The 17,181-nt window shown below is 39.3% G+C and overlaps 1 protein-coding gene across 1 annotated transcript; it reads left to right on the forward strand.

Annotated features, from left to right (window-relative positions):
* Positions 1–3,604: 3,604 nt before the first annotated feature.
* LOC141340830 (CCR4-NOT transcription complex subunit 11-like) lies at positions 3,605–16,884 on the forward strand. Its single transcript, XM_073845919.1, has 7 exons — positions 3,605–3,958; positions 4,034–4,198; positions 7,337–7,489; positions 7,576–7,778; positions 14,142–14,344; positions 15,560–15,656; positions 16,486–16,884. The coding sequence occupies exons 1-7, from the start codon at positions 3,640–3,642 to the stop codon at positions 16,681–16,683; spliced, it is 1,338 nt and encodes a 445-aa protein (XP_073702020.1). The 5' UTR covers positions 3,605–3,639; the 3' UTR covers positions 16,684–16,884.
* Positions 16,885–17,181: the final 297 nt, after the last annotated feature.

Consider the following 17,181-nt stretch of genomic DNA (forward strand, 5'->3'; position numbering starts at 1 on the left):
ACCAAAACAACTAGTTACCTTCACTAAACAACCAATTATCCCTCTAATACCACGTTTGACTTCATTCCTCATTAGAAAACCTTATAAAAGCTGTGTAATGCTGACTGGATCAGATAAACACCGATGGAACTCCTTCTAGATTAACGACAGTAACATCAACACTAACTACAATGACGATCAATCACATAAACAACTTTATTAACACATTATCACGAGTAAAACACCATTTACCCTGGTAAAATCACTGTAAATCTAGTTTACTGCTTAATTTCGACTACATCCGCGGATTCCGCGCATCTGTCAGAGAATGACGCTTTAGCATCAACGGTCTTTAATCGCTAAACATCAACGTTTTAAACGCACCAAATCACATCAAAGTGATTGATAAAGTGCCTATACAGTCAAATCTAACATTACACTAAATTATTAGTGATTAATAACACGGATGATGCTGGATTTATAAACCATAAATGAAAGGGAGATACTCACTCTGTACGGTGAATGTGGGAAAGGAAGAGCGGTGGATTGTGGGTCGCATTCAAGGCGGAATACACGATTACATCCGGGTCATTCTAGCGTCGTTTTGAATTTTTCGTTTGTGTGTGTGTTTTTATTCATTTATTTTTAATTTTTTTAAACATATACATTAGAGAATATTACATTCATGCTTTTAAAAACCATAGGTTTATTTTGTGAAGTTTAAAAGTTTAGAAGTTCGACTTCGTTTCCGTTGGATTGTCCGTATTGAACTACATCTCCCATAATTCCGTTCGCCCCACAGGAAGCGCTCACGGACAGCGGCAACGGTTGTGAGTGGGTTCCGTGGAAGTGAAGAAATAGATTTAGATTGTTAAACATAGAGTTAAAAGTCAAATAATTGGAATATTAACGCGTGTATTCGTTTATATAAACGTTATATTAGTGCTGGAGCGTCACCGCGTCTGTTCTCATTGAATATTCATGAGCCGACGGGAGTGTTTAAATGAACTCCACTCAGGTAAATGTTATTGTTATTCACTGAGTTTACTAACGTTACATAGATAGAGGTTTGAGGCGTTTAGGATGTGATAAACGGCCTCTAATGTTGTTTATTGGAGCTTTTAGCTAAGATATACTACAATAATCGTATATTTTAATTAAACGTCCAGCTTCAGCTGATGCTTCACGTGTTTTTGCTGTCAAATCTCGACTGATTTTTCTCAAGTAAACCTGTTAAATCTGTTAAATCTGATCATCAGGGTCTTTTGAGGAACGTTTGTTTCTAGAAGCTTTAAGCCTCCAAAACATCACACATCTTTTGAGGAATGTCTATTTGTTCATCACTGGATTGCATTGCATTATATGTTTAGATCACTTCAATCTCATCTTACTAAGACATATTATTGGAGATAAATAGTGAACACTCATATTTACATCATTTTATGTCAGTATCTGCTCTATTGTTAAAATCAGAGTTGGGGAAAGTTACTTTTAAAAGTAATGCGTTACAATGTTGAGTTACTCCCTAAAAAAGTAACTAATTACGTTACTTAGTTACTTTTTATGGAAAGTAATGTTACAATATTGAGTTGCTCCCTAAAAAGTAACTAATTACGCTACTTAGTTACTTTTTTGGAAAGCAATGTTACAATATTGAGTTACTCTATAAAAAAGTAACTGATTACGTTACTTAGTTACTTTTTATGGAAAGTAATGTTACAATATTGAGTTACTCTATAAAAAAGTAACTGATTACGTTACTTAGTTACTTTTTTGGAAAGCAATGTTACAATATTGAGTTACTCTATAAAAAAGTAACTAATTACGTTACTTAGTTACTTTTTATGGAAAGTAATGTTACAATATTGAGTTGCTCCCTAAAAAGTAACTAATTACGCTACTTAGTTACTTTTTTGGAAAGCAATGTTACAATATTGAGTTACTCTATAAAAAAGTAACTAATTACGTTACTTAGTTACATTTTATGGAGAGTAATGTTTTGCTTTACTTTTTAAATCTGGGCAGGGCTTGCTTGTTTGTTTTTAATATAAAAAGTTATATTTTTGTCAAATGTAAAAGCCTTTTTACACCAAAAACCTCAGGCTTAGAGAAAAGTAGATTGATGTCTGTACAGTAGACCGCAGAAGAACAAATGCCAACTCAGCAATAAAAAAAAAAAGGAAAAATCAAATGTTAGATTATCTTGAGTCATTTTTTCTTATTAGTATGGATGAATTGGATCATCGAAGGTCGGCAGCAAAGACATCGGTTCATAAAATGGGATTAAATACATAAAGGATATTTGTATTATTGAACATATTTAATTAATGCAGGTTTGTGTTGAATTTCAGGGGGGGGGGGGGGGTTCATTTTGAAGAACACTGTATCTGTTTTTTAGTGAGTGAGATGAATTAATGCATGTTCACATTTATTTCAGAACTAAAGTAACATCTTACTCACAATTTCTTTCAACATAGGGACAGGAGAGCTTTTAATCAATAAATGAGGGAAAAGTAACTCAGATATTTTCTTGTCAATTAAAAAGTAATGTGTTACTTTACTAGTTACTTGGAAAAAGTAATATTATTACGTAACTTGCATTACCCCCAACACTGGTTATAAACATCTCATTGGTTTACATTATAAACAGCAGAGTTTCAACATATAAATATTCATATTTTTGCTCAGTTTGAGTCTCTGAATAAAACAGATGTTTTTTTTTTCTGCATATTCTTACTGTATGAGACATAAAAGCCTGATGGATCAGATATGATGGTGATCCGTCCATCTGCAAAATGTTAATTATTTTAGGAAAATAAGAGGATCATACAAAATGCATGATATTTATATATAATATATTTCACATAAATATGTTTACATGTAGTCCACAAGAGAAAATAATAGTTGAATTTATCAAAATGACCCTGTTTACATTCCCTTGATTCTTAATACTGTGTTACCTGAGTGATCCACAGCTGTGTTTTTGTCCCTTGTTTGTCCTGAACAGTTCAACTGCCTGCTGTTCTTCAGAAAAATCCTTCAGCTCCCACAAATTCTTTGGTTTTACAGCATTTTTGTGTACATTTTTCTTTCTATTTAATACTGCCTTTCAGAAGCTACAGAAGATGATTACATATTCCCCAGAAGACAAAATATGTTAAATTTACACTGATCGTCAAATTCCAAAAGTTTTCACCCCCGGCTCTTAATGCGTAGTTTTTGTCCTTCTGGAGCATCAGTGAGTGTTTGAACCTTCTGTAATAGTTGCATATGAGTCTCTCAGTTGTCCTCAGTGTCAAAAGATGGATCTCAAAATCATACAGTCATTGTTGGAAAGGGTTCAAATACACAAAAATGCTGGAAAACCAAAGCAACAGGCAGTTTAACTGTTCAGGACAAACAAGGGACTCGTGAACAACTATCACTAAACAAAAAAAACAGAGCTGTGGATCTTTCAGGGAACAACACAGTATTAAGAATCAAGGGGATGTAAACTTTTGAACGGGGTCAACTATTATTTTCTCTTGTGGACTATATATAAACATCTTTTAAAACGTCTTATTTTGCTAAAATAATCAACATTTTGCACATCAACTGTAGCTCATCTGTTGTTGTCTGTAGTTTTCCCGTTGATCCGGCGGCTCGTCTGACAGCAGCATCATGACTCTGGCTCCTAAAGAGCTGTCCAATCTGTTGGGCATCATGTCGGAGGACGCCTGCAGCAACAGTTTCGAGCAGCTGTCCACCGCCTTCCACCACTGCTTCGGTAAAGCCGAGCACTTCCGCGTGGGTTCGGTTCTGGTGATGTTGCTGCAGCAGCCTGACCTGCTGCCCAGCGCTCCTCAGCGGCTCACCGCGCTCTACCTGCTGTGGGAGATGTACCGCACCGAGCCGCTGGCCGCTAACCCCTTCGCCGCGGTGTTTGCGCACCTGCTGAACCCATCGACCGCAGGAGAGGAGCAGGAGAAGCCGCTCTCAGGTACAGTGGGTTTCTCTTGCATCATCACTGAAGCTCTTTGGATGAGTCTGTAATGTTTTTAATGCTTCCGTTCAGGTTTTCTTCCTCCTATCACGCTGCCGGAGAAGTTTTTTCTGTCTCAGCTGATGCTCGCTCCGCCGCGAGAACTCTTTAAGAAGACGCCGAGACAAGTGTCCTGCATGGACGTGAGCTCCACACCGCAGACCATAGACATCAGCGGACTGCAGCTGGCCCTCGCCGGTACAAACCAACCACTCACTGCTGACACTGTTATCTACTGTTGTGTTGACACATTCATGTTTGAATAATTACGCTTTTTTCCCTGAAAAAGTCTCTTCTGCTCACCAAGGCTGCATTTATTTAATCAAAAATGCTATACAAATTGTGAAATATTTTTAGAATTTAAATTTCTAAATTTATATATGTTAAAATGTAATTTATTTCTGTGATCAAACCTTAATTTTTAACGTCTTCAGTGTCACATGATCCTTCAGAAATCATTGTAATATGCTGATTTGCTGCTCAACAAACATTTCTGATTATTAGCAATATTGAAAACAGTTGCACAATATTTTCAAGTCCGGGACTGAATCAAATGATTCGTGAATTGCACTCGAAGTCCCGAACTGAATCAAATGATTCGTGAATTGCACTCGAAGTCCCGAACTGAATCAAATGATTCGCGAATTGAGCTCGAAGTCCCGAACTAAATCAAATGATTCGCGAATTGCACTCAAAGTCCCGAACTGAATCAAATGATTCGCGAATTGCACTCGAAGTCCCGAACTGAATCAAATGATTCGCGAATTGAGCTCAAAGTCCCGAACTGAATCAAATGATTCGCGAATTGAGCTCGAAGTCCCGAACTGAATCAAATGATTCGCGAATGAATCAAAGTCCTGAACTGAATCAAATGATTCACGAATTGAGCTCAAAGTCCCGAACTGAATCAAATGATTCGCAAATTGCGCTCAAAGTCCCGAACTGAATCAAATGATTCGTGAATTGAGCTCAAAGTCCCGAACTGAATTAAATGATTCGCGAATTGAGCTCAAAGTCCCGAACTGAATCAAATGATTCGTGAATTGCACTCGAAGTCCCGAACTGAATCAAATGATTCACGAATTGAGCTCAAAGTCCCGAACTGAATCAAATGATTCGTGAATTGCACTCGAAGTCCTGAACTGAATCAAATGATTCACGAATTGAGCTCAAAGTCCCGAACTGAATCAAATGATTCGCGAATTGCACTCGAAGTCCTGAACTGAATCAAATGATTCACGAATTGAGCTCAAAGTCCCGAACTGAATCAAATGATTCGCGAATTGCACTCGAAGTCCTGAACTGAATCAAATGATTCACGAATTGCGCTCAAAGTCCCGAACTGAATTAAATGATTCGCGAATTGCACTCGAAGTCCCGAACTGAATCAAATGATTCGTGAATTGAGCTCGAAGTCCCGAACTGAATCAAATGATTCGCGAATTGAGCTCAAAGTCCCGAACTGAATCAAATGATTCGCGAATTGCACTCGAAGTCCCGAACTGAATCAAATGATTCGTGAATTGAGCTCGAAGTCCCGAACTGAATCAAATGATTCACGAATTGAGTTCAAAGTCCCGAACTGAATCAAATGATTCGCGAATTGAGCTCAAAGTCCCGAACTGAATCAAATGATTCGCGAATTGCACTCGAAGTCCCGAACTGAATCAAATGATTCACGAATTGAGCTCAAAGTCCCGAACTGAATCAAATGATTCACGAATTGAGCTCAAAGTCCCGAACTGAATCAAATGATTCGTGAATTGCACTCGAAGTCCCGAACTGAATCAAATGATTCGCGAATTGCACTCGAAGTCCCGAACTGAATCAAATGATTCACGAATTGAGCTCAAAGTCCCGAACTGAATCAAATGATTCGTGAATTGAGCTCAAAGTCCCGAACTGAATCAAATGATTCGCGAATTGAGCTCAAAGTCCCAAACTGAATCAAATGATTCGCGAATTGAGCTCAAAGTCCCGAACTGAATCAAATGATTCGCGAATTGCACTCGAAGTCCTGAACTGAATCAAATGATTCACGAATTGAGCTCAAAGTCCCGAACTGAATCAAATGATTCGCGAATTGCACTCGAAGTCCTGAACTGAATCAAATGATTCACGAATTGCGCTCAAAGTCCCGAACTGAATTAAATGATTCGCGAATTGCACTCGAAGTCCCGAACTGAATCAAATGATTCGTGAATTGAGCTCGAAGTCCCGAACTGAATCAAATGATTCGCGAATTGAGCTCAAAGTCCCGAACTGAATCAAATGATTCGCGAATTGCACTCGAAGTCCCGAACTGAATCAAATGATTCGTGAATTGAGCTCGAAGTCCCGAACTGAATCAAATGATTCACGAATTGAGTTCAAAGTCCCGAACTGAATCAAATGATTCGCGAATTGAGCTCAAAGTCCCGAACTGAATCAAATGATTCGCGAATTGCACTCGAAGTCCCGAACTGAATCAAATGATTCACGAATTGAGCTCAAAGTCCCGAACTGAATCAAATGATTCACGAATTGAGCTCAAAGTCCCGAACTGAATCAAATGATTCGTGAATTGCACTCGAAGTCCCGAACTGAATCAAATGATTCGCGAATTGCACTCGAAGTCCCGAACTGAATCAAATGATTCACGAATTGAGCTCAAAGTCCCGAACTGAATCAAATGATTCGTGAATTGAGCTCAAAGTCCCGAACTGAATCAAATGATTCGCGAATTGAGCTCAAAGTCCCAAACTGAATCAAATGATTCGCGAATTGAGCTCAAAGTCCCGAACTGAATCAAATGATTCACGAATTGAGCTCAAAGTCCCGAACTGAATCAAATGATTCGCGAATTGAGCTCAAAGTCCCGAACTGAATCAAATGATTCGCAAATTGAGCTCGAAGTCCCGAACTGAATCAAATGATTCGCGAATTGAGCTCAAAGTCCCGAACTGAATCAAATGATTCGCGAATTGAGCTCAAAGTCCCGAACTGAATCAAATGATTCGCAAATTGAGCTCGAAGTCCCGAACTGAATCTAAATCAGCTAAATCAAAGCTCAGTTTCACACATCACTTATACATACTTTTTACATGTAAAAAAAAACAAAAAAAAAAAACAATTTGATCTGTTTTTAATTTGGAACTGTGATACACTACTAATCAAATGTGAATAAATAAAATATAAAATGGAAATTAATACTTTTATCTAGCAAGGACATATTCAGTTGATCAAAATTGAAAGTAAAGACATTTAGAATATTACAAACGGTTTCTATTTCAAATAAATGCTGTTCTTTCTATTAAATAAAATGAATAAAATGTATCATGGTTTGTGTTCATTCAGAGCGTCAGTCGGAGCTGCCCACTCAGAGCAAGGCCAGTTTTCCCAGCCTGCTTAGCGACCCCGATCCAGACTCCTCCAACTCGGGCTTCGACAGCTCCGTGGCCAATCAGATCACAGAGTCGCTGGTGACCGGCCCACGGCCTCCTCTGGAGAGTGAGCGAGACGCCGCTCGTGTTTCTGGTGTGTTTTAATATTGGAATGTGAGACTGCAGTTAAACAGGTTTCATCCCATCTTTCAGGCCACTTTCGTCCCGAGTTCATCCGGCCCGCTCCGCCGCTGCTGGTGTGTGAGGACGAGCTGTCGTGGCTCAACCCGTGTGAGCCGAATCATCCCATTCAGTGGGACCGCTCCATGTGTGTGCGCAACGGCACCGGAGTGGAGATCAAGCGCATCATGGCCAAAGCCTTCAAGAGTCCGTTATCAGCCGCGCAGCAGACGCAGGTCAGACACACCTCTGTCACATGACACTCACACACAAGGTGCTTAAAGTACTGGAATTTGACCTTTTGAAATATAAGGTCTTAAAAACCCTTGAAAATATCAATATTCCTAAAGTATGAGATGTCTGGATGCTTTCAGCTGATTTCCTATTGAACTGTCAGCAACTGAACTGCAGCTCAAACTATTTCAAATATAGTGAATTAAGCTACAAACTCCATCATAATGCACAATGTGAACATCTAACATGTGTTTTGAGCTGCAGCTCGTCATATTATTGGAGTGTTAGCAGTAACTAGTTAGCAGTAAACTGGTTACCTCACCTCAATATGTTCCTAGATTTGTGTTGGATATTATCTTTTTTCACTTATTTCAGTTAATGTCATAAAACTTGTGAGCTAAACCAGTAGTAGTATTGACTGTCGATTCAAACTCATGACTTCGATCATTTAATTCAAGCAACTTACTAGCAAAATAAGAGTTCATATTTAAAAAGCCATTGATTTTCAGAATTTAATCATCTCATTTGATTCAGTTCGGGAGTTTGAAGGCAGTTTGCGAGTCATTTGATTCAGTTTGGGAGTTTGAACGCAGTTCGCGAGTCATTTGATTCAGTTTGGGAGTTTGAACGCAGTTCGCGAGTCATTTGATTCAGTTTGGGAGTTTGAACGCAGTTCGCGAGTCATTTGATTCAGTTCGCGAGTCATTTGATTCAGTTCGCGAATCATTTGATTCAGTTCGCAAATCATTTGATTCAGTTCGGGAGTTCGAACGCTGTTCGCAAGTCATTTGATTCAGTTTGGGAGTTTGAACGCAGTTCGCGAGTCATTTGATTCAGTTTGGGAGTTTGAACGCAGTTCGCGAGTCATTTGATTCAGTTTGGGAGTTTGAACGCAGTTCGCGAGTCATTTGATTCAGTTTGGGAGTTTGAACGCAGTTCGCGAGTCATTTGATTCAGTTCGCGAGTCATTTGATTCAGTTCGCGAATCATTTGATTCAGTTCGCGAATCATTTGATTCAGTTCGGGAGTTCGAACGCTGTTCGCAAGTCATTTGATTCAGTTTGGGAGTTTGAACGCAGTTCGCGAGTCATTTGATTCAGTTTGGGAGTTTGAACGCAGTTCGCGAGTCATTTTGATTCAGTTTGGGAGTTTGAACGCAGTTCGCGAGTCATTTGATTCAGTTTGGGAGTTTGAACGCAGTTCGCGAGTCATTTGATTCAGTTCGCGAGTCATTTGATTCAGTTCGCGAATCATTTGATTCAGTTCGCAAATCATTTGATTCAGTTCGGGAGTTCGAGCGCAGTTCGCAAGTCATTTGATTCAGTTTGGGAGTTTGAGTGCAGTTCGCGAGACATTTGATTCAGTTCGCAATTCATTTGATTCAGTTTGGGAGTTTGAGCGCAGTTCGCAAGTCATTTGATTCAGTTTGGGAGTTTGAGTGCAGTTCGTGAGTCATTTGATTCAGTTTGGGAGTTTGAGTGCAGTTCGCAATTCATTTGATTCAGTTTGGGAGTTTGAGTGCAGTTCGCAATTCATTTGATTCAGTTTGGGAGTTTGAGTGCAGTTCGCAATTCATTTGATTCAGTTCGCAATTCATTTGATTCAGTTTGGGAGTTTGAGCGCAGTTCGCAAGTCATTTGATTCAGTTTGGGAGTTTAAACGCAGTTCACGAGTCATTTGATTCAGTTTGGGAGTTTGAGTGCAGTTCGCGAGTCATTTGATTCAGTTTGGGAGTTTGAGTGCAGTTCGCGAGTCATTTGATTCAGTTTGGGAGTTTGAGTGCAGTTCGCAATTCATTTGATTCAGTTTGGGAGTTTGAGTGCAGTTCGCAATTCATTTGATTCAGTTTGCAATTCATTTGATTCAGTTTGGGAGTTTGAGCGCAGTTCGCAAGTCATTTGATTCAGTTTGGGAGTTTGATTGCAATTCGTGAGTCATTTGATTCAGTTTGGGAGTTTGAGTGCAGTTCACGAGTCATTTGATTCATTTTGGGAGTTTGAGCACAGTTCACGAGTCATTTGATTCAGTTTGGGAGTTTGAGCACAGTTCACGAGTCATTTGATTCAGTTTGGGAGTTTGAGTGCAGTTCACGAGTCATTTGATTCAGTTTGGGAGTTTGAGTGCAGTTCACGAGTCATTTGATTCAGTTTGGGAGTTTGAGTGCAGTTCGCGAGTCATTTGATTCAGTTTGGGAGTTTGAGTGCAGTTCACGAGTCATTTGATTCAGTTTGGGAGTTTGAGCGCAGTTCGCAAGTCATTTGATTCAGTTTGGGAGTTTGAGTGCAGTTCACGAGTCATTTGATTCAGTTTGGGAGTTTGAGTGCAGTTCGCGAGTCATTTGATTCAGTTTGGGAGTTTGAGTGCAGTTCGCGAGTCATTTGATTCAGTTTGGGAGTTTGAGTGCAGTTCGCGAGTCATTTGATTCAGTTTGGGAGTTTGAGTGCAGTTCGCAATTCATTTGATTCAGTTTGGGAGTTTGAGTGCAGTTCGCAATTTATTTGATTCAGTTTGGGAGTTTGAGTGCAGTTCGCGAGTCATTTGATTCAGTTCGCAATTCATTTGATTCAGTTTGGGAGTTTGAGCGCAGTTCGCAAGTCATTTGATTCAGTTTGGGAGTTTGAGTGCAGTTCGCGAGTCATTTGATTCAGTTCGCAATTCATTTGATTCAGTTTGCGAGTCATTTGATTCAGTTCGCGAGTCATTTGATTCAATTTGGGAGTTCGAGCGCAGTTCGCTATTCATTTGATTCAGTTTGCGAGTCATTTGATTCAGTTCGGGAGTTTGAGTGCAGTTCGCGAGTCATTTTATTCAGTTTACGAATCATTTGTTTCAGTTCGCGAGTCATTTGATTCAGTTCGGGACTTTGTAGTGGGTTTGCAAATCATTTGATTCAGTTTTGGACTTTGTAGGGAGTTTGCGAATCATTTGATTCAGTTCGGAAGTTTGAGCGCAGTTCGTGAGTCATTTGATTCAGTTTGCGAGTCATTTGATTCAGTTTGCGAGTCATTTTATTCAGTTTGTGAATCATTTGTTTCAGTTTGCGAGTCATTTGATTCAGTTTCGGGACTTTGTAGTGGGTTTGCGGATCATTTGATTCAGTTCGGAAGTTCGAGCGCAATTCGCTATTTCTAAATAAATAGCTATTTCGCTATTTATATTGTTTGTCGCGCAACGCAAACCGGACTTTGAGTTCCTGAACGCCGGCGTTTTGTTTACAGACACCGCATCAGAGCCCTTTGTCTGGGCCGCGCGGCCGCGACTGAAGAAACGCCGCCGGAAAAGAGGAAAGGGAGCTGGCGTCCTTGTTAGACTCAGACGCCGTCCCCTCTGACCTCCTCTCCCAACAATTTTGCTGGCTAACGTTCAGTCACTGGACAACAAACTCTGAACTGCGGGCACGCATCTCATACCAACGAGAAGTACGGGACTGCTGCATTATTTGCCTCATTCCAGACTCGGCCATCAAGCTTACGGGGTTCTCCGTGCATCGCTCGGACAGAACGAAGGAGCTCACAGGAAAAAGCAGAGGTGGGGGTGTTTGTTTCTTTATCAACAACTCGTGGTGTGATGAAAGGAACCTACACTCTATCAAATCATTCTGCTCTCCTGACCTGGAATTTCACATGCTTCTTTGTCGACCATTCTGGCTGCCGAGGGAGTTTACAGCGATCATAATCACAGCTGTTTACATCCCCCCTCAAGCCAACACAGACCAGCAACTCAAAGAACTGTATGGGCATATAATCGAGCAGGAAACCGTGTACCCAGATGCAGCGTTTATTGTTACGGGGGACTTTAACAAAGCCAACCTAAGAACAATAGCTCCAAGATTTTTCCAGCACATCACAATCAACACGTGTGGACCACTGCTACTGTCCCTTCTGTGATGCAGACAAATCCCTCCCTCGCCCACCTTTCGGCTAATCGGACCATCTTCTCTCACTCAACATCGACAAGACCAAGGAGCTGGTGGTGGATTTCAGGAGACAGAGCAGAGAACACACACTCATCACTATCAACAAAACACCTGTGGAGCGGGTTAACAACTTCAAGTTCCTCTGTGTTCACATCAGTGAGGATCTGACATGGTCCGCTCACACAGATGCAGTGCTGAAGAAGACACACCAACACCTCGCCTCTTCTTCTTGAGACGGCTGAGGAAGTTTGGAATGAGCCCCAGCATCCTCAGAACATTCTACACCTGCACTGTGGAGAGCATCGTGACTGGCTGCATCACTGTCTGGTTTGGGAACAGCACCGCTGGCAACCACAAAGCTCTGCAAAGGGTTGTGCGAACTGCCCGCCACATTGTTGGAGGTGAGCTTCCCTCCCTCCAGAACATCTACACCAGGCGGTGTGTAAGGAAAGCCAGGAGGATCATCAGTGACTCCAGCCACCCGTCCCACAGACTGCTCTCTCTGCTGCCCTCAGGAAGACGCCTCCGCAGCATCCGATCCCGCACTAGCCGACTAAGGGATAGCTTGTTCCCCACGGCTATCAGGCTAATGAACAATCAGAACTAACACGTCTCCCACTACATCATATGCCACGCACTGCCCTTTATCACTGGACTCTATGCATACTAGGGCTGTTCAATTAATCGAAATTTGGTTTCGATTTCGATTTCTCCTTCAAACGATCATGAAAATGCAGTAATCGAAATGAGACGATTATTGCGCCCCATTCCGCCCCCTTTCCACTGGTGCGCTTTCGCTCCTCCATAAAAGCCTGATTTCACATGCAAATCAGCTAAATTATGTAACGTGACTTTCATAAACCGGGACGTGCCTGATTTATTAATGTTTCTTCGATGTTGTGTTTTTAATAGCGCATACGAAAACTTGCGCTGTTCTGTGAATGGGCTCAGAGACGGAGCAGAACACGGACGTTTAAAGGTATTTTTTAGCTCAGGGTGCGCCTAAACGCTCAAATACACGCAACAACATTTCAAAATGAGGCGCTTGGTGAATATTCATATAAACTGACAAGAGTTATGTCGTGAAATGACCATAAACAGTTGAGAATGAAAATGCGTGTGCAACAGTATATTGGACCCGTGTGGTAACACATAATATTCCTTCTGCCGTCTCTGTGCCTAAAATGAATAAAACGTAAAAATACAAAGAGAAAAATCACTCACTGCTCTTGAATGAAGGACGTTTGTAGTTTTAATAAGAAACAAAGCATGTTTAACTATCACAGTGAAGACCCTGTTTTATTTACATTCAAATAATTACATAAAATTTCTGTAGTATTTTTAGACTACTTTAGATTTGCATAAAATATTCAGTTTTTTTTTTTAAAGCAATCTTTTTTCTCCCTGTATTGCTACCTTTAAATTAATCACTATATAGAGTTTTGGACCCTGTCATAATCGTTTAAATAATCGTGATTACAATATTGACCAAAATAATCGTGATTATGATTTTTGCCAAAATCGAGCAGCCCTAATGCACACATTGCACCTAATACAATAATATATCTGTTACACTGTAACCATCCAATACACATCCATGTCCTTGCATACCCAATCTATACATAATCCACTGCACCTTTGCACTGTTGACAATCTTCCTCAGTGGAATCTGAGTGTGCTACACACAGGTGAGTGGGCCATACAAACCACCTGTAGCATCACACTCTGCTCTATTTGCACATTCACAATATGAATAATATATGTTTAGAATTGCACTGAAATCTGTGCACTATGTGCTATCCTCCCCAATCTCTCTTCTGCCCAATTTTATATAAAATACCTCTTTTGCACATTTCTTGAATATACAGCTCAACTTGCACTTGTATTGCTAACTGTAAATCTGTCTAATCGTACACTGTGTGTACTATGTATGTATTGCATATTGTCACTCTGTGTAATCCTGTAGGTATGTAACTGTCTATATGTAAATTGTCCCTGCACTGTCTGGAGCTCACTCCCAAGAATTTCACTCACCTAGGCACAGGTGCTGTGGTGATGTGACAATAAAAGTGATTTGATTTGATTTAAAGGATCATGTGACAAGACTGGAGTAATGCTGAAAATTCAGCTTTGATCACAGAAATAAATTACAGTTTAACAGATATTCACATAGAAAACAGTTGTGTTAAATTACAATATTTCAGAATTTTTACTGTATTTTTGATCAAATAAATACAGCCTGTATACCCAAATAAAGGCAAAGCATTAAAAATTGTACCTGCCTGTAACTTTTGAATGGAAGTGTACATTTTTCTAGTTTATTCCAAACGATATTCATTAAATATTCTTCACTGTAATGCATGTAACTTTGTAATAAATTTAAAAACAATGTAGAAATGCTTTGACTGAGGTGGAATGTGACTTGACCTCTCTTTCTCTCTCATATCAGCTGCTTGGTGAACTGGAGAAGGACCCAAAACTGGTTTACCATATCGGTCTGACACCTGCCAAACTACCGGACCTGGTTGAGAACAACCCTCTGGTGGCCATTGAGATGCTTCTGAAGCTGATGTCCTCCAGCCAGATCACGGAGTATTTCTCTGTCCTGGTCAACATGGACATGTCACTGCACTCCATGGAGGTGGTCAACAGGTCAGTGTTGGGGAAAGTTACTTTTAAAATATCGAGTTACTTCCTAAAAAGTAACAAATTATGTTACTTAGTTACTTTTTATGGAAAGAAATGCGTTACAATATTGAGTTACTTCCTAAAAAAGTAACAAATTATGTTACTTAGTTACTTTTTATGGAAAGAAATGCGTTACAATATTGAGTTACTTCCTAAAAAAGTAACAAATTATGTTACTTAGTTACTTTTTATGGAAAGAAATGCGTTACAATATTCAGTTACTCACTAAAAAAAGTAACAAATTATGTTACTTAGTTACTTTTTATGGAAAGTAATGCGTTACAATATTCAGTTACTCACTAAAAAAAGTAACAAATTATGTTACTTAGTTACTTTTTATGGAAAGTAATGCGTTACATTACTTTTGTGTAACTTTTTAAATCTGGGCAGGGCTTGTTTGTTTTTAATATAAAAAGTTGTATTTTTGTCAAATGTAAAAGCCTTTTCACCCCCAAAGCCTCAGGCTTAGAGAAAAGTAAATCTCCGTCTGTACAGTAGACCGCAGAAGAACAAATGTCAACTCTTCAGCAATAAAAAAGGAAAACAAATGTTCGATTATCTTGAGTCATTTTTGCTTATTAGTATGGATGAATTGGATCATCAAAGGTCGGCAGCAAAGACATCGGTTAATAAAATGGGATTAAATACATAAAGTCAAGTCAAGTCACCTTTATTTATATAGCGCTTTTAACAATACAGATTAACATATATCTGTATTGTTTAACATATTTAATTATTGCAGGTTTGCATTGAATTTGACTGTTTGTATTCATTTTGAAGAACACTGTATCTGTTTTTTAGTGAGTGAGATGAATTAATGCATGTTCACATTTATTCTAGAACTAAAGTAACATCTTACTCACAATTTCACTCAACATGGGGACAGGAGAGCTGTCAATCAATAAATGGGGGAAAAAGTAACGCGTTACTTTCTTGAAAAAGTAACTTCGATATTTTCTTGTCAATTAAAAAGTAATGAGTTTCTTCAAGTTACTTAAAAAGTAATATTATTATGTAAGTTGCGTTACCCCCAACACTGCATCAGGTACAGTGTTCTTCTGGTCCTCTCATCTGGTTTCTATCAGTGCAGATAAAGCATTAAACTGCACAGGATGTGAATCTCGTGTCCTGAGCTCTGAAATATGTCACTTCATTCAGTGTTTGTTCATTGGTTTGTAGGTTAACGACAGCAGTGGATCTTCCTCCTGAGTTCATCCATCTCTACATCTCCAACTGCATCTCCACGTGTGAGCAGATCAAAGACAAATACATGCAGGTAAACGCACACCTCACGTGGACCATGATGCACCTGTGTGAGCAACATTTATAGGCCACACGGCAACAAGATTTGATTTTAGTCATTTCTAGGTCTGGAAGAAAGGAAAACAGGATGAAAATATACACTGCCGCTCAAGTTTTTAATGCTCAGGCTGTGTTTATTTAATAAAAAAGACAGAAATGTTTATGCTATGTAAAATTGTGGTTTTCTATTTTAATGTACTTAAAATCATAATTTATTCCTGTGATTCAAAGCTGAATTTTTCAGCATCATTACTCCAGTATTCAGTCAGAAATCATTCTAATATGCTGATTTATTATCAGTGTATTGCTTGATATTTTTTGGAACCTGTATTTTAGGATTCTTCGATGAATAAAAAGTTAAAAGAACAGTATTTATTTAAAAATGAAATCTTTTCTAACAAAATACACTACTGTTCAAAATTTGGGGTCAGTCAATTCTTCCTATTTTTTCTTAAATAAATTTTTACTTTTATTCAGCAAGTCTGTGTTAAGGTAATAAAAAGTGATAGCAGAGACTTATATTGTTAGAAAATGATTATATTTTGAATAAATGCTGTTCTTTTTTAAGATTTTATTCATCAAAGAATCCTGAAAAAAGTATCACAGGTTCCAAAAAAAATATTTCCAACATTGATAATTCTAATAAAAACATTCAGAGATTTTTCTAATTATATGCATGTATCAACTGCATATGCATTTATTAAAATAACAAAGACCGTCAAAAGTTTCTTTGTACAAGCTGAGATGCTCTGAAGAATCTACAGGGTAAAGTGTGACATTATTGTCTCTTGTGTCTCCTGAAGAACCGTCTGGTGCGTCTGGTGTGCGTCTTCCTCCAGTCCCTCATCAGGAATAAGATCATTAACGTTCAGGATCTGTTCATCGAGGTCCAGGCCTTCTGCATCGAGTTCAGTCGAATCCGTGAGGCCGCCGGCCTCTTCCGCCTCCTCAAGACTCTGGATAACGGAGAGATGCCGGCCGAGGGAAAGACGGCCAAATGATGGGGTGCTGACGGATATGAACTCAAGGACTAAAGCTGAGTCTCTCCTCTATCAAAGCACACGAGTTCAGCCTTTCAGCTCAGCGGCCTTCAAACTTCATCTGTTTTCTGTTTCTACATGTACAACATGCTCCTCTACTGTGACCTTGTTTTGATCCCAAACACCGTATTTTTTTCTTCATTAAAGTGGTGGTTACTTGTACTCTGTCTGTAAACTGAGCATGCATTGCACTCAACAAATGCATTTCACACAAATTAGGTTCCATTGGGTAACATTAGTTAACTACATTAGTTAACAATGAAAAATACCTCTAATCCATTTATTATTCATCTTTAACTGAAGGAATAGTTCACCCAAAAATGAAAATGTGTTCACACTCAGATCATCCAAGATTAGGATGAGTTTGTTTGTTGTGGATAAATGTGTCATTCCATCACTGTCTCACCAATGGATCCTCTGGAGTGAATGGGTGCCGTCAGAATGAGAGTGCAAACAGCT

This window comes from Garra rufa, chromosome 8 (genome assembly GCF_049309525.1).
Source record: "Garra rufa chromosome 8, GarRuf1.0, whole genome shotgun sequence".
Lineage (NCBI taxonomy): Eukaryota > Metazoa > Chordata > Actinopteri > Cypriniformes > Cyprinidae > Garra > Garra rufa.

Coding starts and splice junctions, on each gene's coding strand:
- LOC141340830 (XM_073845919.1), top strand. CDS start 3,640: ATGACTCTGGCTCCTAAAGAGCTGTCCAATCTGTTGGGCATCATGTCG. Junction 4,199..7,336: donor ACTGCAGCTGGCCCTCGCCG/GTACAAACCAAC, acceptor GTGTTCATTCAG/AGCGTCAGTCGGAGCTGCCC. Junction 15,657..16,485: donor TCAAAGACAAATACATGCAG/GTAAACGCACAC, acceptor TGTCTCCTGAAG/AACCGTCTGGTGCGTCTGGT.